At 38.8% G+C, this 22,815-nt stretch overlaps 2 protein-coding genes across 2 annotated transcripts; one reads left to right on the top strand and one right to left on the bottom strand.

Annotated features, from left to right (window-relative positions):
- Positions 1–77: 77 nt before the first annotated feature.
- LOC146550780 (glucose-6-phosphate 1-dehydrogenase) lies at positions 78–12,916 on the top strand. The gene is made up of 14 exons (XM_085260957.1): positions 78–271; positions 1,653–1,724; positions 2,195–2,313; positions 5,221–5,258; positions 5,353–5,461; positions 5,835–6,052; positions 8,022–8,180; positions 8,663–8,788; positions 9,479–9,572; positions 9,653–9,839; positions 9,922–10,157; positions 11,268–11,344; positions 11,506–11,598; positions 11,934–12,916. The coding sequence occupies exons 2-14, from the start codon at positions 1,685–1,687 to the stop codon at positions 12,022–12,024; spliced, it is 1,587 nt and encodes a 528-aa protein (XP_085117083.1). The 5' UTR covers positions 78–271; positions 1,653–1,684; the 3' UTR covers positions 12,025–12,916.
- Positions 12,917–13,288: 372 nt separating this feature from the next.
- LOC146550779 (glycerol-3-phosphate dehydrogenase [NAD(+)], cytoplasmic) lies at positions 13,289–20,050 on the bottom strand. The gene is made up of 8 exons (XM_085260958.1): positions 19,992–20,050; positions 18,918–19,095; positions 18,572–18,712; positions 18,317–18,455; positions 17,970–18,082; positions 16,708–16,944; positions 15,130–15,236; positions 13,289–15,041 (listed from the first exon to the last, which is right to left on the bottom strand). Exons 1-8 carry the CDS (start codon positions 20,033–20,035, stop codon positions 14,945–14,947), a joined length of 1,056 nt encoding a protein of 351 aa, XP_085117084.1. The 5' UTR covers positions 20,036–20,050; the 3' UTR covers positions 13,289–14,944.
- Between the last annotated feature and the right edge of the window lie 2,765 nt (positions 20,051–22,815).

Genomic DNA, 22,815 nt, shown 5'->3' with positions numbered 1-22,815 from the left:
GGGAGGGGCGATTAAACACGCCCACTTATGGGCGTGGCGTCACCAGAGTCGACAATGATGGGATCTCGAGCGAGCGCTGGTGAGTTTCTTCCAACCCAATAAAATCTCTCAATTCTGCTTTGTCACCTCAACCGGGAAGTAGGCAGGACAGAGAAATAAGCACCACCGAGCAGGGCTGCCGTCGCTGTGAGGTTGCATAAAGGCTGTGGCGTCTTGTCTTGGGTTCACAGGTTTTAACTGCCAGGTTATCGTCTCCTTAACGGACCTGTTTGTAAGTAGCATTACAGTCGCATTAGCTTAGCTTGTAGTAGCTTTGCCGCTTTTTAAACGCACATTGTGTTAGCTAAGCGAAAGCTAGGTGCTCTTTTTTTCGCTAGCTGGGGTTGGTTCTGTCAATTCATGTTGTTATAAGAGGATGATAATGTTGAAGCTTTTGTCTCAGGCGAGGAAAACGCTTTGTATCTCCTTTTAATAAAAGTGTCATCAGAGCTCTTCCATATTGCCTACCAGTGCTGCTAACCGCACATTAAGTAAAACGCTGGTTGAGCAACAAATTGTCTGCTGGGGTGTCATCCTGAGATGTTCGCCATCCAGCTTTATCATGGTGTTGTGCATTAAGGTTCAGCAGTCTAAACACGGGATTTGGTAGAGGATTTGACTAATGTCATTAGAGTATGTTGCTGTGTGTGAGACTATTTCTGGGAGTAGTAGCTTCCATCTGACAGGCACACACGTGCACTGTTGTTTTTGTGTTTGTCAGTACGTCAGTGGTAATGCAGCTTGCAGAAAGTGAAGAAGTCTATGATAAAATTACTGGACCAACTTGTACTTCCTGATTGGCTAAGCCTATACCTTTTCCGTTGTTTTTCAACGTTAAGTAATATTCGAGGAAGTAAACGCCTAGTGCCAGGGGTTTTGCCTCATTTAGCTCGTTTTACAAGTCAGATGCCCTCTCATGACTGGTAACAACTATAGGGCGAAATCTATTCATTTGGATTCCCTTTTTATAGAGTCCAAAATGTCTTGCTTTGTCACAATCCCAATAGGATTCACTTTTCAGTCATTACAGTTTATTCAGAAACTAGAATCAGATATTTATGTGGGTTTTTTCCTAAACATTTCCTTTAATTGCTTTTTTTTTGTTGTTGTTTGTTTTTTGTTACAAATTTTTAAAAAATGCGCATATTAGCTGTGTGAACTGACTCTTCTGGCATTTATTATATTTAAAAATGCCTGAAGGAGTGAAAAACACCAGTACTAAAGGTGCCATCAAAATCAAAGGTTTTATTGTTAGTAAAATAATCATTAAATATAATATTTGCTCTTTTGAGCGTTTTGAAGAGAAGGACGAACACAAGGGGCGAAGGGTAGGCGAATGACATTTATTAAATGGTCTTGCCGACCATCAAATTGGATACTCGCTGAGGTAGCGTTGATGTATAGATGGATAGCTGCTGTGGTCTAGTAAGTAATTCGTATTATACAGAAATGAACTGGTGGCTGTAGGAGAATGATGCTAAAACAGTACAGCATGTAAGCATTAATGAAAATGTTAAGTTTTACATTTCTGCGCCAGTGTAAACTTGAGGTTTAAAATCTTAAGCATCACGCATTAAGTGAGCCATCTGACCAGACCTAAATTCATTTTGCAGAGCGACCGCAACTGACCAGGAGTGAAAGAGAGATGTCCTCAGCCACAAGAACAAGGAACACTGCAACAGATGGTAAAGAGCCCAAACCTCAAGATCACCAAATTGGTCTGAGATTGCAATATGAGAAAGAAGTAGAAGATGTTCGTAAAGATATTGGGAACAAATTATCTTAGAAAAGTTTGCTCTTTTAACGACTTGTGCAGTTTGCGTGAAGTTAAAGAAAACCAAATAAACAAATTAACATTATTTGTGGTATTTATTTGTAAAGGCTGAAAGTTTTGCACACGTGTGATCTTTAAGAAACTGTTCATTGCATTGTTTTTCTTTACATTATTTCTTTGAAGGAGAGTGATGATTTTGAGTGTCTTAGATACTTGTTATGTAGCTTTGGAGGGCGCGGAAAAATTCCTGACACTTTCTCCTGTCAGCTTGAGGCAACTTTGGCTGTGATTGGTGCTATAGAAATGAAATAGAATTGAAATTTGCTCTTTTTCTTTAACAGGTAAAATGACTTTTTAACCTTTTGTATGTCTGCTTTTTAGAGAAAATGAGCATCCCTCTCTCTCGCTCTGAGGTGTTTGGGGAGCTGAGGAAGGAGCTCTATGATGATGAAGAGTTTCATCAGTCCGATGTTCATGTCTTCATCGTCATGGGCGCATCGGTAAGAGTTCAATCACTCCCAGAATAAAACCTAAAAAGGGTACTAATAAGCAGATTTGTGAAATCAAATAAAGAGGTGAATTGTCTAGAGGAATCGCACTCAAAATTAAAAACAATGAGCCTTCTATTATCAGGAGTATATAACTAATCTCTTTGTCCCTTTTTATTTTGGCACATTTAGACTGTAGGGCACTTAGCCAAGAGTGTTTGGCAATATTTTCAAAGAAAGTGTGTTGAAATCCTAAAAAAAACTTGCAATAATTGCACCCACTGTGATTAGGTAAATGTTGAAACTGATTTCAAAAAGCTTCTGCAAACAAGCACAACTGGGACAGTGTTCAAAACTGAGACAGTGAATCAGGCAAGGTTCCTCTTTGTTGTCATTTGAGGAGAGGTTATAAATGGAACATTTTAATTGATTGGCAGTAATTTTCTGTCTATATAAAGTAATAATTGCACCAGTGTTGTTTTTATTTTACTCAAAGATCTGTGAACAGTTCACTTGCATTGAACTAATTGGTAAAATGAGCATTGCCTATATTTTTCAATATCTGCAAAATCTAAATGAACATTTTTATTTATGTTTTGTTACTCTCGGTTACTCTGAGGTTAAAAGGTGAAATGAAATCCATCCAGACAAGTGAATGAAATATGACTCTATTTATAGTATAACGTTTCCTTATACTTCTCAGGTGCTGTGTTCAGGAAATGAAACCATTTCCAGCATTGAAAAACATTTTATTCCCCTTCTTTCCTTGTTGCACAATATTCTGATTTATCATCATTCTGTGCTTTTACCTACTGGTCCTTCAGTCTTAACTTATCATTTAAAAACAAAAAAACACTTATCCTTAAAATTGCAAAGTCATGCTTTTTAAAGAATAAATCTCTTTTTATTGTCATCTTCAAAGACACTGTTTCAGTTATGATGTCACTGTTATGAAATGTAAAACAAAAATAGCTGCATTTGCTTTATATATGAACATCTAACTGGCTGTGGCATCTGTCTGCTGCACTGTGGCTCTTTGTAGGAGAGAGCGGCGCTGTGGCTGTTTTTTGCAGAGTCACAGACAGTCAGCGTTTTCCTTTCACTGTGCTATGTAGGATCAAGAGCAGGCCAGGGCTAGGCTGTGATTAGCCTCACTCTGGTTGTGCTCGTTTTATGTTTGTGTTTCACTACCGCTTTAAGAGGTGTAACTGCTTTTTCCCTTCAAACAAGGATCATGCCACATATTCAAACATTTATTTACCAAAAACAATTGCCTAGCTTTTGTGGTTTAAGTAGATAATATCTTTATCAGGTTAAACTCTGATTAATAAATGTAAAGAGGGTTGCTGTCATTTTAAATAAATATTATGGATTCAACTTTGTACAAAGTGGCAGGATTACAAGTCAAGGAACTCCCATGCGAGTGTTTTAAATGAGGTGTGTCAAACATAGAATAGAATAGTACTTTAATGCCGTTGTACATGTACAACGAAATTATGGGTGCTCCATGCCAACTGTGCAGGAATAAAATATAAATGGTAAGATGGCAGGAATAAATGGCATACAGAAGAAATGTATAATCAAGGAGAATGTATAGAAAACAAGAGACATGCACACATTTGAGAACCAAGTTCTTGGAAGTAGTGCAAAGGACTTGGTTTAAGTATCGAGTCCATGTGTGAGTGGCCTGAGTGATGAGGGTTACTCAGGTCATCAGGTGCCTCAGATTGGTGAGGTGGGTGGGCAGAGTTGGGGTGTAGAGGGATGGTGTTTGTTAACAGTAACTGAATGGCCCAGGGAAAGAAGCTGTTTGTGAGACTGGAGGTGTGGGACCTGATTGACCTGAGGACACTAGGTGAAATAGGTGGCCCAGTGTCCACAATTGTTCCAGTGAAGAGTCCCATCCAGCCCCCTGAGAGTTTCAGTGAAATCAATAAATTCTGGAGTTTTTCCACTCTCGGTGATGCCAGCTTTACTGCACAGGAACCAAAATCTCAGTTAAAGATAGAAAAGTACTTCTTTTGTCACAGTTTTATGCCTTTCTGCTGTACTTTGTAAACTACACGTAATGGGCAGGAAAGCAGACATTGTTGAAATGTGTTTTTATACCGACTGCTCACAAAATAAGAATAATAATTTAACAAGAAGTACTGTTTTAATATCTGGCACACTTTTAAGAAGCAAAGTTTCAGTTTTTAAGAAATCTACACTTTACACTTTTCTGTGGCGCTTTTACTGGTCCAACCCATTTGAGATCAATTTATGTCCCCCTAAACTAAAATGAGTTTGACACCAGCATTGGCAATTACATTTCTAATTAAGTTGGCTTCTAATGTTCTGCTATGACCGTTTGGTTACGCTGAGGTTAAAAGGCAATAAAAGTTGTACTTTTATTTGGGTTATAACTGATTTCAGAGCCTCTATTGCGTTTTATAGTGATTACAAGGCATTAGCCTTTATATAGCAGACAGGTTGGACCACTATGTTTAAGCCACTAAAGCAGCAGGTTATTCAGTAAGATTTCCATAAGCAGCAGGGCAGTGTTGTCTCCTGGTGGTTGGCATTTGTTTCCACTGGGATTACTGAGGTTGTGCAATTCTTAAATAAGCCAAAGCCGCCTACTTACCTGTAGCAGCACAGTGTAACCGGTTTGCACTGCAGCATCTTTAGACCTTTGTGTGCTTGGAAAATGACTAATGCTCGCTGAGATTACTAGCCTAAATAAATAGTACACTGACTTGCATGTGACTGTGCTTGTAGCCTGTATTTTGAAGGTGAGATGATATAAGATAACTGTTTATTGCCATTGCAAAGTCATACTTAGTACAATAGTACAACGCAATTGGGACACTAAACACAACAAAATACAACGCCGTAAACTTTAGAGTGGATCATTTTTGTGTGTGTTTGCTCCAATAGGGGGATCTGGCTAAGAAAAAAATCTACCCAACCTTATGGTGAGTACAGGCTCATTAAAGATACTACTTTAATCTGGATTGTAGCCTCAGTGGTGGGTTATAGTGAACCATGTGTTCCTCTGTTCTCTCCCAGGTGGTTGTTCAGAGATGGCCTACTACCTGAGCAGACGTACTTCGTGGGCTTTGCTCGCTCTGCCCTGACAGTTGATGCCATCCGGACTGCTTGCATGCCATACCTGAAGGTAAACATGGACACTTGAGATATAGTGCTCAACAGATTATTCATTTATTTAATGGAAGAAAGAAGGTCAGATCAGATTGTTATAATGAAATCATATCCACAAAACGAAGATGAGTATTAGAAAAATGCAAATAAATTGAAAACGCCATCTTAGTTTGTTGGCTTTTTTCTGTTCTAAATTAAAACTATTTGATAGCGATGTGAGTTATAGCAGCATCACACAAAATAATAGTGATTCAAAGTGTGTAGGAGGGTCTTGAGTTAAATCTCATTTAACTTTGCTAGATCTCAGAACACGGTGCATTTTTTTGTGAAAGATATTATCAACAATGTGTTGTCCATACATCATTAAAGGTTTTTCCTCTCTGGCACAGGTGGCAGACACAGAAGTAGACCGGTTGTCAGCCTTCTTCGGCAGGAACACGTACGTCAGTGGGAAATACGTAGATGGGGATTCTTTCTCCAAACTCAACACACACATCGAGTCTCTTCCAGGAGGCCCTGGGGCTAACAGGCTCTTCTACTTGGCCCTGCCACCCACCGTCTACCACGATGTTACCAAGAACATTAAGCACCACTGCATGAGCACAAAGTCAGTACACATTCCTGTCTCTGACGTCGATGTGCCACACAGCTTAATTTTTTTTTCTTGTGCTACCTGCTGTATCTGACTGTAAATCCATTTCATGTAAGTGGAGAGTTTGATGCAGTGGATTCTTTGCATTCATCTGATATGAGTGGAATGTCACCTAAAAGTCTGAGGTGTTTATCTGTGGTGTAGAAATTTGTAAATTAACTCCAGAATCTCACACTGAGAAATGAAGTGCGAGACATCATGGCAAACCTCCATTGCAATTTTGGAGTAGTAGTAGCTTCAATAATACTGTAATAAAATTTCCATTACCTGTTCTGCTAGCAACAGTTTTGTGGTTCAGTAAACTCAAAACATTTAGACTTTGAATTATCTGTAACTAGTACAGTGGGGCAAAAAAGTATTTAGTCAGCCACCGATTGTGCAAGTTCCCCCACCTAAAATGATGACAGAGGTCAGTAATTTGCACCAGAGGTACACTTCAACTGTGAGAGACAGAATGTGAAAAAAAAAATCCATGAATCCACATGGTAGGATTTGTAAAGAATTTATTCGTAAATCAGGGTGGAAAATAAGTATTTGGTCAATAACAAAAATACAACTCAATACTTTGTAACATAAGCTTTGTTGGCAATAACAGAGGTCAAACGTTTACTATAGGTCTTTACCAGGTTTGCACACACAGTAGCTGGTATTTTGGCCCATTCCTCCATGCAGATCTTCTCGAGAGCAGTGATGTTTTGGGGCTGTCGCCGAGCAACACGGACTTTCAACTCCCGCCACAGATTTTCTATGGGGTTGAGGTCTGGAGACTGGCTAGGCCACTCCAGGACTTTCAAATGCTTCTTACGGAGCCACTCCTTTGTTGCCCGGGCGGTGTGTTTTGGATCATTGTCATGTTGGAAGACCCAGCCTCATTTCATCTTCAAAGTTCTCACTGATGGAAGGAGGTTTTGGCTCAAAATCTCACGATACATGGCCCCATTCATTCTGTCCTTAACACGGATCAGTCGTCCTGTCCCCTTGGCAGAAAAACAGCCCCATAGCATGATGTTTCCACCCCCATGCTTCACAGTAGGTATGGTGTTCTTGGGATGCAACCCTCCAAACACGACGAGTTGAGTTTATACCAAAAAGTTCTACTTTGGTTTCATCTGACCACATGACATTCTCCCAATCCTCTGCTGTATCATCCATGTGCTCTCTGGCAAACTTCAGACGGGCCTGGACATGCACTGGCTTCAGCAGCGGAACACGTCTGGCACTGCGGGATTTGATTCCCTGCCGTTGTAGTGTGTTACTGATGGTGACCTTTGTTACTTTGGTCCCAGCTCTCTGCAGGTCATTCACCAGGTCCCCCCGTGTGGTTCTGGGATCTTTGCTCACCGTTCTCATGATCATTTTGACCCCACGGGATGAGATCTTGCGTGGAGCCCCAGATCGTGGGAGATTATCAGTGGTCTTGTATGTCTTCCATTTTCTGATGATTGCTCCCACAGTTGATTTTTTTTTTTTTTTTTTTTTTTTTTTTTTCACATTCTATCTCTCACAGTTGAAGTGTACCTCTGGTGCAAATTACTGACCTCTGTCATCATTTTAGGTGGGGGAACTTGCACAATCGGTGGCTGACTAAATACTTTTTTGCCCCACTGTATGTACATTTGTAAAGAAATACTGGTGAAAATGTACTACTTGCAGTTGGGATTTACTTGTTCTGTCATAATATGGTCACTTGATTATTTTCTTTCATTGTCTGCATATCAGTCATGAATGAAATGATTAGTTGCAGCTGTAGTTCATATTTGTCTATTTTGGCAACTATTCATTTAAAATTGTGTTGGATAGGTGGGACTATCAGATGCATTTTATCCCCCCTTAACTCTCAAACACACTGTGTAAATCTGATCATTTAATATATTGTTAAAGGTTTAAACTATTTGTTCGTGCCCCCCCCTTCTCTGTTATTTAGGGGCTGGAACAGGGTGATTGTGGAGAAGCCATTTGGTCATGACCTTCAGAGCTCTGAGGAGCTGTCCACTCACCTCTCGTCCCTCTTCACTGAAGACCAGATCTATCGTATAGATCACTATCTGGGCAAAGAAATGGTGCAGAACCTCATGGTGCTAAGGTAGGAAACCTGAAATATAGTAGCTTTTTTTTTTTTTTTTTTTTTTTTTTTTTTTAAAATATGTGACACTTTTGATTGTTGTAAATGTGAAAGCAAGTGGCTTTATTACAGTTTACAGCAAGTGTAGCAGAACAGAGCCTCATGGAGAAATCAAATGTCTGGGGCTTCATCAAAAAACATTTCTTTTTAGCATCGTTATTCAAGTATGAAGAAGAAGAAGACTTTTTTTTTTTTTTTAAATATTTAAATTTTCATCGTAAAAATAATGTGCTCTTGATTGTAAGTTAATTATGCAACACTTCATTTTCAGCTGGCCTGTGGTTTAAAAGAGCCACTATGAAAATCTTGCACCATGAATAGAAAGTGGGGGCTAATCAAGAACAAAACCAAAGATAAATGTTTATGCATGTTGTCATGAACAGCTGTGCTGTTGCTCTGTGTGTGCTGCTGAGCTGAGGACGAATGCACTGTGTTCGCTGCAGGTTTGGAAACCGAATCTTTGGGCCGATCTGGAACAGGGACAGCGTGGCCTGTGTCGTCCTCACCTTTAAGGAACCCTTTGGCACCCAAGGTCGAGGAGGCTACTTTGATGATTTTGGCATCATCCGGTGAGGAGAAAAATACTTCAATCAAGTTTAATGCTTTTTAAAGTACTGTGAATAAGCAGAATTATATGAGGGCTGCTTTAAGGCAAATGTTACACTTATTTTAGAAAATAAGTGATCACAATTATTTAACAAGGTTACCCACAGACTTTGGATTTATTTAGCTGATTTTTTATTTTTATTTTTATTTTTTATTCCACGCAGATTACCTTGAATGTTAACAATAATTCAGTTGTGGGGGGCACCCAAAAGAAATAAATACGTTGAACTAAATCTAAAACAAAGATTCAATGCGCTTATCTCTAATGATGAATATAAAAACAAGCGGAGTACCAGAGAGTAAATATGTGTAAGAATACTTCCTAATATTTATATTGGGACAAGACAAACATGTCTTTGGCTATGAGCTATCATCGCCAAAGAAAATATAATTCATTGGCAAGCTATATACCATTTATATTTATTAGCTATTCAAGTTTTGCTAATGTTACCACACTAGTGAGTTAAAGTGCAGTTGTGTTTTGTTTTTTTTTCATTTGTACATTAAGAGCTCACTGCAGGGAGAATGTTAATAGATTTAACCGGTTTTACGAGCACATTAAAACCAACACATGATCAGTTATAATTTGAATTCATTTTGTAACAGTTTTCTGCGTCTTTAATGTGACCACCTGTTCTTTCATTCATAATCAGAGATGTCATGCAGAACCATTTGCTCCAGATGCTCTCCCTAGTTGCCATGGAGAAACCAGCTTCCACCAGCTCTGACGATGTCAGGGATGAAAAGGTACAAAGTCGCCTGGCAGAAACCAAATACTTGTGTTCTGTGTATTAAATAAGGTGTGTCTGGTCTTATACCTTTGTTAGGTGAAGGTGCTGAAGTGTATTGCTCCACCAACCATGTCGGATGTTGTGCTGGGTCAGTACGTGGGGGATCCAGAGGGTGAAGGAGATGCCAAACTGGGTTATCTGGATGATCCCACAGTACCTAAAGGATCAACTCAAGCCACATTTGCCACCACTGTGCTCTACGTACACAATGAACGCTGGGATGGTAAAGGCGCTTATTTGTTAAGAAAAAATAAAATAAGGTGTTTTAAACATTCTCCTGTGCTCATGAAAATGTTTCTCCTCAGGCGTTCCTTTCATCCTTCGCTGTGGCAAAGCACTGAATGAGAGAAAGGCCGAGGTGCGGCTGCAGTTCACCGACGTCCCCGGAGACATTTTTGGAACTCAGTGTCGCAGGAATGAGCTTGTGGTACGCGTCCAGCCCAACGAGGCTGTGTATGCCAAGATGATGAGCAAGAAACCTGGCGTGTACTTCAGCCCGGAAGAAACGGAGCTGGATCTCACCTACAAGAGCAGATACAAGGCAGGCTCAAGTTGTATTTATTTAATTGCCACACACACTCTGAGATCAACTTTGAGTAGGGCTGGGCCATATCATACCGTTCGCGGTAATACCGGTATAATGTTGGGCAACGATAAGAAAATGAAATATTGCGATAGAATATGGGTAAAACGCGCATGCGCAGTGCCTTTGTTTTCATACGCACATGGCGGAAAAAGCATGGCGGTGACGGTGAATGAGAAGAGCGAAAGCGGATCGTTGAATGAAACAGATGAACCAGAATTGGTTTGTAAAAATGCTGCAACTTCAGTGGTGTGGAACTGGTTTAGCTTTTGTCCGTCAGATACAAAACACAATTTTTGGTAGAGCATGCTAGTGGGCCGTCGTTATTACAGTTTTTTTTTTTGGAAAATACGGCACACTTAAAATCAACCCTTTGATTTTTCTGAAAATCGACAGTGCCCCTTATAATCCCGTATGCCTTATGTATGAATTCTGGTTGTGTTTACTGACCTCGAAACAATTTTATGTGGAACACGGCGCTCGGAAATCTGTCAAATGTCGTAGGCAGGAGCCTCGCGGAGTGATACGCACTGTGCTTCAACATAGTATTACCGTATTTTGTGTGTGTGTAATCTCTTTAAGTTTTGTGGATATTATACATGGTCATGCTGAGGACATGTCGGCCAATTTCCACTGGCAATGCCTTTTGGTTAAATTGTCAGCAAGGAATTTGCATTTGCACTGTTAATTTTTTATATAACTTTAATGCACATAAAAAAACAGCTGCTTGTTTAAGTGAAAATACAACGATTGTTTTGTTGTTTTCTTTGCGCACCAATAAAGTTGTGGAGTTATAAAGTATTTTGTCTAGTGTCAACTATATGGTCAGTTATCGCAAATTTTCAAATGTATATCGTGATAAATATTTTTGGTCGTATCGCCCTGCTCTAACTTTGAGTATTTTGGGGTGTTACAAGGTAATATAAAGAAGAATCTAGCACATATTTAACACTGACTTCAAAGACTGATTAAGAGTTTCACCCCGTTTTAGAGCTTCAGAGGTAGTAGTACAAAAAACCCCCCAAAACAGGTCTCTAACAAAGCTGTAATATGGTATTTTTCTTTTAGGACGTGAAGCTTCCCGATGCTTATGAGCGTCTCATCCTGGATGTCTTCTGCGGGAGCCAAATGCACTTTGTACGCAGGTCTGTACTTTTCCTTGTCCACTCTTAAGTCACTGCTTGTAATCTAAAATCTCCATCACTAGATGGAGCCAGAGGGACCTCTTTTTGCTATCAGGTGCTGAGTAGTGAAAACCTTGCACCTCTGTTTGACCTACTTCTGCATGTTGAATTGTTGTCTGCAGTGATGAACTGAGGGAAGCATGGAGGATCTTCACTCCTCTCCTTCATCAAATAGAGAAAGAGAAGCCGAAGCCAATTCCTTACAATTATGGAAGGTAGGAAAGGTTTTACTCAGCTCTCACTTGGAAGAGGAAAATCATACCACATTCAAAAAAAGATTCTTTAGCCTCAGCAAACATGAAGAAATAATTGTGTGTAAAATGCAGCTGAAATATATGAAATCAAAGTATTAAAATAGTAAATCATTAAGGAAACCATGTTTGGTATTTAATATGAAGATATTCCGTTAAGTGTAAGCTTTTACATTGTACTTGCTTAATGAAATTACACAGAAAGTTTACATGTCAGCAGGTTTTTAAAAAAATTTGTTTTTAATGTAATTACTTTAAAAAAAAAATAATAATAAATTTCCCCCCTTCCTTCTTTTTAGCCGTGGCCCTCAAGAAGCAGATGACCTCGTGCAGAAAGTTGGATTTCGTTACGAAGGCACTTACAAATGGGTGAACCCTCACAGACTTTGAATTACGATGATATGAGGGATGAGTGGAGGTAGGATGGTAGGAGGGGTGCAGTGGGGCGAGTGGTTAGATATTTTCCAGTACAGGATCATCTTTGAGAAACAAGGCTTTTCCACGATGTGGATCTATCATGCCGCAAAGACAGAAAATCTCAGGTATTGCAGTTATTCCATAAGGCCTGGTCAAACTTTCACTAGACATTTGTGAGTTGATTGTGTTTTCATGGGCTTGTACCACAGTTACGGTGGTAGTTTTCATACATTCACAGCAGTTTTCAGCTTTAAGTAGAGATGGGATCAAGTCTGTGAAAAAACAGAACGATCAAGGATTTTTGGGAACAAATTATTCTGCTAAGTGGAACTCCTTATTCCTGTCTTCAGTGATTAGATCAGATATCCAAACCACAAGAACAAAACGCTGCAAGCTAAGTGTTGTCCACATAGTGTCAACCAACGGACACAGAAAATGAATAGGAACAAATGTCCGCTAGCTGTCGCTCTTAAATCACCACAATTTTAATGCCATTCTGCTTTTGATTGCATTGTTTGCATTTCTACTTTTGCTGCTGTTTTTCGCCTCCTCTGTGTGGGACCAAGGACATCATGGTGGTTTTAAAAATAAACAGATTAGTTTCCACTGCGAGTCTTAACTGTCTTCACGGACGAGCAAAGCAGGCTCCTTTTTAGTTTCTGCACTTTGAGCTTCATTCCCTTTTTGTTTACATTTTCCAGATTTATTTAAGTTGCTGACATTGATTCCATATTTCAAAATCCAGACGACAGTGGTGTGTACCACAGGTCAGCAGTGAATGTCTGTTTTGATGCATTGTATACCGCACACTCATGTAAAGCTAGCTACATTTCCACAAGTTGTAATAAACTAGTTTTGCTTGTTATCGTGTTGTTTTGCCTTCTCGTCTAACCGGCCATCCTGCCTTTGACACAGAAATCAGAATTTCTAAAATGCATGTGGAGAGGGGAGAGGAGGCTTGCTGGAAGCGCTATAACATATACTGACATTGCTTTAAACCAGGGGTGTCAAACTCAAATACACAGTGGGCCAAAAATCAAAACTGGAACAAAGTCGTGGCTAACGTTAATATTTATTGGGGAAAAAAAAAAAAAAAAATCTTCCTCTAGATATAAGAATCTTTTCTTATGGACTCAAGTTTTGCTGAAAAACTGAATATGGAACAAGTGAAATTTAATACTAAACTGTATGTATGCATGTATGCAATGAAAAAGGAAAAAAATTAGTCCAGCCATGATTTGATACTAGAATGAATTTATTCACAGACAAATGTTGATGATTTCAAATGTATTAGTAACTGAGTGAAAACTGGGTCAGGCAGGATCACAGCTACAAATGACGTAGTGGACGGATGTTTAAAGACTTAATTCAGATTCATTTCAGCCTGGCATGTTTCCTCATTGATGTGGCCATTGTGGTATATTATACCAATGAATAACCTCATATAGCTACAGCACTGGATTTTATATGTATTCAGCTAATAATATAAATTAATTTATACTTGGTCCTTATTGACATTGTTGGAAGTCCAGCTATATATCTAAATACTATCTAAATACAAAAAAATTGATCATAGTTTGCAATTATCACACGTTAATTCCACGTCTGATGATTTATAGGATGGTGTTAAACCTTGACGCGCTTCACTAAATGGCATTTTTCTTAACCCCTTCTCCTCATTGGAGTGGGGCTGGAGCCCATCCCAGCTTCCATAGTGCAGAGGAAACACATTTAAATGCATGAAGTTCACAATTAAGCACTCTTTAAGTGCTTTCTGCCAGCACTTCTTTCACACCTTTTTGCAGCGTGTATTATTATTATTATTTTGTTTTAATTTTTAAACAATGATCTCAATGATCTGTTCTTCTTGGCTTAAGTAGGCAGTACTCCGTTGCTCCATTTTTATGTGGAGAAGAGTGAGCTGACATGTTAAATTCCCAATTTTTATGGGGGCATACACGCAGCGCCTGATGAAAAACGTCTGATTATAAAAGCAGATTATGCCTGATGTGAGGCCCATTATCTTTGATGGAGGATTTTAGGATTTGTTGAGACAGCTAAGGCAAAGACAGCCTAGTTATGTCAAACACCTGCTTACTAACTGCAGTAGAGATCTGCAGCTTCATGCAATAATACATCTTCAAGGAGCCATCTTGTTAGCACGACCCATACAGACATAATGAAATTTAAGCCAAGCGGAAATAAACCGTAATTATCCTTTGACTTTTTTTGGTCAGACCACAAACAAAAGCTAAAGACTTGAACCATGCATTTTAAGGCACATTAGCTTTTTCCATTTAAAAACAGTTTTTGTGCGATTGACAGTATTTTTCACTTACAGTACAAGGCAGCAGATGTCAATGAATGATGTAAGACACTTAAAGCATACAGAGACATGACGAGATGAGGTAATACATCTATTATTAAATAACTTGTGGCGATGGAAAGGTGTTTACTGGACGGAAACATTAAAGATTAATCCCACTCCAGAAGGCAGGCAATGGCCCTGCATTTTCTGAAGTCGTGAATGTTAATTTCTGTATTAATGTTGTGATTTAAAAACTGACAGATTTAATTAGTTTTAAAACATAAAAAGCATGCATCTTAAGCAAAAAGTAGTGGACAATTACATGAATTGGTTATCCTTCAAGTTTCAGTACACGTCAGGAAATAAAAGTACTTTTAACATGTTGGAAATTCAGTGTTCTGGTTTCAGAATTTGCTGAATTGGAGTTGAAGAGCCACACTTTGCTGGCACCATTTCCTTGCACGACAGCTGTGGTGTGTCCGGTGCAGCCTACTCCATCGATTTCTGAACGGCTGCGAAAGGGGTCGTGTTCTCCGTTAAGAAGGCACCTTTAGTTTTGTTTGTTTTGGGGTTTTTTCGTTCTCTTTACATGTGTTCTGGGTGGTTCTGCAGACAGCTTATGAACTCTGTGACTGGGTGGCCCTCGAAGCAGATCTGATAGACTGCGTTGAACAGAGGAAACCTAAAGGAAGGAGGAGGCATAGTTGAGTGCTGGAGTGAAACAAACTGATTTCATTTCAAAGCAAATGGAACCTGTGAGTCTGTCTTACTTGTCGACCATGTTTTTGTGCTTGAGGATGAGATAGACCTCAGCTGCTGTTGCTGGTCCCTGCAGCTTCTGGCCATTCAGCATCTCTTTCTCCAGTTCCTCGATGGACTGAATGAGATAAGAACCAAGACATGCTGAAGATTCTTGAGTTTAAAATGAGAGAAGGTGTACACGTCTGATGCTCAGATTGGCGAAAGCTCGGAAATAATTACAGTTTAATTATAAACGCAGGGACACTTCCAACATGATGCAATCAATGGAGTCTGTTGCCATTAATGAAGAGCAGAACTTGTCTGCAATGCGTCTCTTTAAAATAAGGGATTTGACTCAACTGGTTGTTCTCTGGTTTCAAAGCACCTTTGTCATTTTTCAGCTAACTTGTTGTTGTGCAGCAGCTACGTCAGTGGCTCTGTGTTAATGTCATTTTATTAATGGTTCAATACACCAGTGCCACTTTGTAGATGACGTCGCTGACCTGGTCCCCATCTTCAAAGAAGCCATTTCAAAGGCAATGACATTGCAAGTTTATTGCACCCATTTACAATAATCCTCTGACCACTTTCTGACTCTGTCGTCTTTGGCGTGACTGTAGAATTCAGTCAGAGTTTGCTGGGGTTTTTTAAAACCAGTTTCTGAATCTTTAGTGAGTATTAGTAGACAATATATAGTGCACACAAAGTATCTCTCAATACATTATGAGAAGTACAGCTGATGGTCACTACACTGCATCAGAGACCAGATTTGTGGGAAGAAAGAGTCAGAACATCACAACAGCACTAACACAAAATCACATTTGAATTTATTATTTGAGAAAATGTGCTCATTCTAATTGTGTCATGGTGTTGATGTAATTAATATTGGAGAGAAAATGACCAGAATGTTTTTTTTTTTTTTTTAAATTTTGCTGACGAACTCGCTCACAGTTCTAAAAAAGAAAACTATGTATGTGTCAACCTCTACAGTCTTTGTAACCACAGCTGTTGCCCTCTGCTGGTCATTAGAAATAATGCAGTTTTATACTCCTTGCACAGGAGCATCAGACCAAGAGGTGAGATCCATCTTTAGTGTAGTCAGCATTAGGTGCAACATAATTACATTTTAATATACTATACATACAAGTTCTCTTGTATTAATAACTTCACTATGTCAAGTAAAAACATTAAAAGGCATGAACTCATCAGTGTGCCCAAGTTTTGACATTTCCAGTAACTACCATAATAATAATCACCAATAAACCTTCAGGAAAACTTCACATTATATTAAATGATTTAATTTATTATTTAACATTTTAATTCTGAGTCAAATTTGATACTTGAGATATTTTTGTTATTAGACCAATCCTTGGACCACGTCACCACAACTCAACTCAATCCAGAATCAGCTGCCAAAACTGTCACAGTTTGGCACAAACTACCTCAGATCCCTACACTTTCCTCTCTCCCCTCACTGCCTCTTGTATTCCTGCCTTTAATGAGAAGAATATATGCCAGGAATATATAAGCATTGCTTCTGCCTGAGCCTATGACATATATACAGTAATTGAACATATATATATATAAAATATCTTTAAAATTTGTACCTTCCCCGTTCTCACAAAAGCTTCAGCAACTTTGCGGTTACGTCCACCGTAGCAGGTTGTGATGAGGTCGGCCACGCCGCAGCTTTCAAGGAAGGTTGCTGAGGACACGGGCCCTTCTTTGCAGAAAATACGGGCGAAGGCAATCATCTCCATCAGGCCCAGCCTGATCACTGCCGCCTTCGTGTTGTCCCCGAAGCCCAGACCGTCACAGAAACCAGCTCCGACTGCAACAATGTTCTGTAGGACACACACAAAAATAATCGGATATATTATAATGACTTTTTTTTTATTTGACTCTATACAAAACAGACTAGAAAAAGGCTCCAAAGCCTCATATCTGAGAAGTTGCAATGAGAGAATGTTTGGGCATTATCCTCTCCTATGATATTCTTATTTATTCTTTAATTAAAGGAAAATTAAGCAGAGAAAAAGAACACAACCACCAACAAACTAATTCTCTAAAAACATGGGAATCCACATCCTACAATAACGTGTGTAAAATTTCTTCGAAAACAAAATATTTGAGTTCACATTAAGAAAAAAAATCCTTCCAGACTTTTCAACAACTATTTAGATTAATGTCTCGTTAGAGCCAACCCTTTCACAATGCTCACAATGGGTCCTTAGACATTTTGTTTGGGCAGCTTTACTTGAAGTGTTTAAAGCCTCACTGCGTACGTCTACAGAGATCTCTGATCCTCACTGCCTAATTAACAGAGTGACTAGATCCCAGCACACTAAATGTGGGGCAAACAGCATGTTTGTGTGTGGCAGTGTGGTAAATGTTAATAATGCTGAGAGAGAGAGTCTGCAATGGTGACACATCCAAACACACAAACTCTGCAGGAAGAGAACACATTCTTTGGTTTCAACAAAAATAAATGTTGATGTTTAATTTTTAACCTAAATCTTTTGAATCTGTTGTTATCTGTTCTGTGGGATCATCAGCTTTCAGTTTCAGTACTGACGTGCCCATAGATCAGCATGTCTTTATGAGGCACGTGCTTCTTATGTGACTCACAAGTACTGTGTCACTTCACTTTATAATATCACGCATGTGAAACAGGAACTCTGTGGGGGAAAAAAAAAAAAACTGGGACAAGGGATAAAATGCCTCTACTCTGTTTCGTGTGACTTTTGCTGAGTGCGCAAAAATAGTCATTGGTCCTTGATACCATAAATAAACCTGTGTTGAAATCAAGATGACTGTCCATGTTTTGTAATCGTGTTGCAAGCAGACATATTCTGCACTGAGAGCTCACCTTCAGGGCTCCGCAGATTTCCACCACATCGTATTCCTCCACTACAGTAACTCGGAAGTTGCTGGTCTGCATGAGCTCCTTCAGGAGAGCACCGTGATTTTTATTCTTACAGCCTGTAAACCAGAAGAAATATGCTGACTGTAAACCCTGTAAAAAAAAAACATGATGGAAGCACGCGTTGAACCAAAGAACTAACGCTGAGGTCGCACAAAGCTTTAACCGAAACAAATGTGCTTCCCGTTTTTAGGCTAAAAGCTGCTTATCTGGATCTTTAATTCTTAATTAAAGTGCAAAAATAATTCAACAACAATGGGCCCATTTGAGCGCAACAAAGGGACAAAACTAACCAATGGTTGTCTCACAAAACTTCTCATCAGCAACTTCATTGGCGATGTTTGCACCCATCAGCACGCTCATGGTGATATCGAGCTTCTCCTGGATCACGTCAGAGATGAGTTTGAGTCCATCTGGACCCTCATCTACGCCCTGAGGGAACAAAAGCACAACATGCTGGTGTCTGGATCAAACACCACTGAATAAACTTGGCAATATTTTGGAGATAAAAGGTGTAAAATCCATGTCTAGTAATAAAAAAAAACAACCTTGATGAGTGATATTCCCAGTGCATCGTTCTTTATCTTCCCTTTTATGGTGTCACATACTTTCCCCACAAACTGGTGCGGGATCACAAACACCAAAATGTCTGCATCGCTGGACGCCTCCACCAAGTCCGGCACTGCCAGCTGAGAAGGGATGATGACATGTCTTTAAAGCCCGAGGCAACTTACTGTAGAGTAGGAACCTGCTGCATTCAAAAAACTCACTCACTCTTACAGCTGTTAAACTTATTATAAAACTAACAGCTGCAAAGCATCTATTCAAGGACCTTATTTACATATATGAGACAACAGGCACTAAAATGTTTGTTTAAAAATACATTTTTCTTACCACATTTGCTGGCAGCTTGTGTCCAGGAAGGTACTTGACGTTTTCGTGCTCGGAGTTGATTATTTCAGTGAGTTTGCGCCCATTCACAGTCTCCTCAAACACCCACATTTTTACAGTATTGTCGAACTTTGCATTTTTACCAGCATTGGCACCCACGATCTTGGCAATGGCTGAGCCCCTGCGTGGTTAACAGTTACAAGTCAGTGTTCATTTTACGGGAAAAATCCATATTCTCACTCAGTCACACTGTGATCTAATGGGGTGATCATTAAAGGTAATGATTCCTATTTGATCATTGATCATTAACTAATATTTCAGGGCAAGACGGCAAAGCTGCACGCAGAGATAAGCTGATAGCGGTATGCTGCAATCACCAATCCTCCATACGGTTTCCACGGGTGTACACCGAACTCCATTGAGAATTCTTGCAATTTTATTTTAGCATAAGCAGCAGCAAAATTACAATGGCTTTATAACCAGTTTATGGAATGATTTTAATTATTTGGGGGGTAATCATGAATTCGGAAATAAAAAGAAATAGACATACATTTAATTTCGTTCCAAAATAAGAGCTACAACTACAAAAACCACAGTGTGTGTATGAAAAGAATGTAAAAATTTAATATTTTTTATTCGGCTCATAAACTGAACCCACACACCGAATTTACAGGATGATTTAAAAATCTATTTTTCGTGTCAAATCATCTTTTATCTCTTTGGGGATGTAACGTTAATTTATTAGACCGGTAAACGGAGCAGAGACATCAGCTACTGATGTCTCTGCTACCGCTAATAAGAGCGAGCTAACAGGCGGCAGACACCTTAAAGCTAACGACAAAAATCCCAGTAATGTTGCCAGACTTGTGGCCAGTTTTCTGCGATTATAAGCCGGCTTGTCAGCATGTGACTCCACGCGGAGATAAACCCAACTGTCGCCTCCGCTAACGAAGCCTATCTGGTAGTTACAGGTACAGCAGGTCAAACTTCCCGCACGTTACTGTGCACCGTGTCCAGCGGATAACCGCACATATGAGACAACCGGAGACGGTTCAAAACATCAACACTTCGACTTGCCAGTTTCCAGAGCCCACGATGCAGACTTTCTTCGGAGCTGCCATTGTGAAGAGGTAAACCGCTGAGTGTGTGGAGTGAACCTGTACTGACTGCAGTCCAGTTATGCAACACACACACACACAGTGCCTCCCTGGTTTTATTGGTCTGCCCGAGGGGAGACACCGGCCCGCCCATTAAAGCAAGGCCAAGGCCATCAGAGCAGAGGCTAGCATGCTAGACTGGGGCCAAAGTCTCCATGTCAGCCTTTATGGTTTCACATCATCTGCATGTGCAAGTGACTTTTCACCCAGAGGCGGCCAAGCTGTCGGATTTTATTTAATTTAAAACCTGAACTATGGTTGTTTGAATTATATAGATGATCAATGCTGACATACTAACACGCAATCTAAACCATTATCTTGTCTGTATATGTGTAATATATACTCACCAGACGTAGATTTAGATTAATGACATATCTTACAATTGTAATTGACAAAACGAGATGGTTAAATATCGAATAATTACCAACTTAGCAACAATTACTAAATGATTACAACTTAATCAAATCTTGTAATGCCATATGATAACATATGGGGGCTTTGCCAATTCCTGTAAAACAAACAAACAAAAGTGTTGGGAGTTGTAGTTTAAATAAATTACTGGATTAATGATACAAAACATTTGTTTAAACAGGACATAAAATTGTAATGTCAAGGTGATTATTTAACAGTTATATTCACACAGATAAAACATTTTTTATTTTGACTACATAAAACAGTTGCTTAAAAACATTGAAGTAAATATTAAAGTTTTCATTCCTTGAGCTCCTTGTTATTAACAATCAAAGCAAGGCAGTCAGTGGATTATCTTGATAATCTAACCTGATACTAAGATACCTGAAATTTTAACTGAGGGGAAAAACAAAACAAAAAATATGAAACAGGATTAATGTTCAGGTTAGTATCTTCAAACTTTAACTGAAAATGTTCTTACAAACTAAAAATTTTAAGTTATACTTAGAAAAGTGCTTGAAAATTTCAGATACGTAACTCCAAATTTTGTGATAAGTTGAGATTTCAACTTTTATTTATTTATTTTTCAGTGGCAGAAACAATATTACATCGAAATATTACCTATATTTATATTTTCTCATGGGTGCTAGTGACTGCATACTCATACATCACTACTTCAAAAATGAGTCCTTTATTCTCCATTCTGGTGCTTTAAAGTATTTTTACTTACCTGTATTACTACTTCATTAAATGCTTGAATTTAGGAATGTTAATTGTATTTGATTGTTTTTACTTAGAGTGTGTTTCAAAGGCAAAAACAAAAGAAGTACTTAATCCTGTGAGACCCAGCCCATCAAAAGATAGCCAGAAAATTCTGATTTTTTTGGAACTGAGATGTTTATTAACCCTTAGAACAAAATCCATATTTTTTGCTATATGATATTGTGTATGATACATTTTTATTATATATTTATTACATATTTTTTGTATCATATTTCATACATTGGGCGTTTTTGGCAACTTTTTGTTAACAACAATAATGTTAATTTTACACAAAAAAAGAGTTTCGTCCATAACATTTTGAAATTACAGCAAGTATTGATCATGTTGATGAGATAGAGGTCTCAGAAACTTGTGTATCAAATATAATACAAATGGCATTATAGGTCTTTTTCCAGTCTTTTAATTTAGGGTAATATGTAAACACTTTAAACGTGCATTCTTTTTTAATGATCAGCAGGGGGCGACTCCTCTGGAGGAAAAAAAAAGTCAGATTGTATAGAATTTAGAGGGATAGCGATCATTTGGCTCCCTTGATGTATAACCTCAGTAAACATTTTCCTGATGACTTTACGGTGTCGGTCTATTTTGCAAAATCTCATTGAGGACAGCATGATGGTGTAAATTGGATCCCAGTGATTAGAAAAGTAAATAGGTTCAACAGTAAAGGCAGCCTAAGTTTTTGGGTAGGCTTATTTAATGATTTAAAAGTCTCAAAAGATGGTTGGTGGTTCGATTCCTGGCTTCCCCTAGTCTGCATGCCAAATATCCTTGGGCAAGATACTAACCCCAAATTGCTCTCTGATGCATCCGATGTGTGTGAATGCTACATAGAAAGCACCTAGAAAAATGTGCTTGTGCGAATGGGTGTGAATGGGTGAATGCACAAGTTGTGTAAAGCGCTTTGAGTGCTCAGAAGAGTAGAAAAGCGCTATACAAGAACCAGTCCATTTACCATTTAACAATGAGACTAGTATCTCTTATGTACAGTGTAACCACATTGTATTGTTAATGCAGCAGCAAATAATCTGAAGATCATCCAGTATAATTTTTGTTGAAGATAAAAAAGAAGTAGTAGTCCGTGAAATATTTAAAACTTTTCCATGGAATCCATTATGGCAGTCGTGTCTAATATTAGTCTCTGGTTGTAGCGCTAGCTTGTGGTTAAACCATTTTTTTTCACCAGTTAAAATAAAACAAAACTTTTTTATTAGCAGTGTTTTTGAGTTTACTGTCCACTTCAATGGCTGAAAAAACTGTCAGAACATTAAAAGCAGGCCAATTTTAACAGTTTAATGCATCAGCACCAATAGCACAATGTTTGATAAACATTAGACAGGTAGGAACTTCTAAGTGAATTTGTAATGGTGTATTTTTTTTCTTTACCACTTTACTGCTCTTTCTGAACTTCTCTTTAAAATATAAGCAGGACATTAAAAGTCACTGGAGCAAACCACAAAAAGCTCACTGTGGCAAAAATTATTTGGTCCAAAGGGCTCAAACAAAGGACCGCCTTGTTACGCAAGTGTTGATCAGTGGGTGAAGAGGCAACA

Source organism: Mchenga conophoros, linkage group LG20 (assembly GCF_057382185.1).
Source record: "Mchenga conophoros isolate Kocher_MC1m ecotype Shallow Benthic linkage group LG20, M_conophoros_male_GT1.1, whole genome shotgun sequence".
NCBI classification, from domain to species: domain Eukaryota; kingdom Metazoa; phylum Chordata; class Actinopteri; order Cichliformes; family Cichlidae; genus Mchenga; species Mchenga conophoros.
The sequence above is the reverse complement of the archived record's forward strand: the minus strand, read 5'-3'. Positions and strand labels throughout refer to the sequence as shown.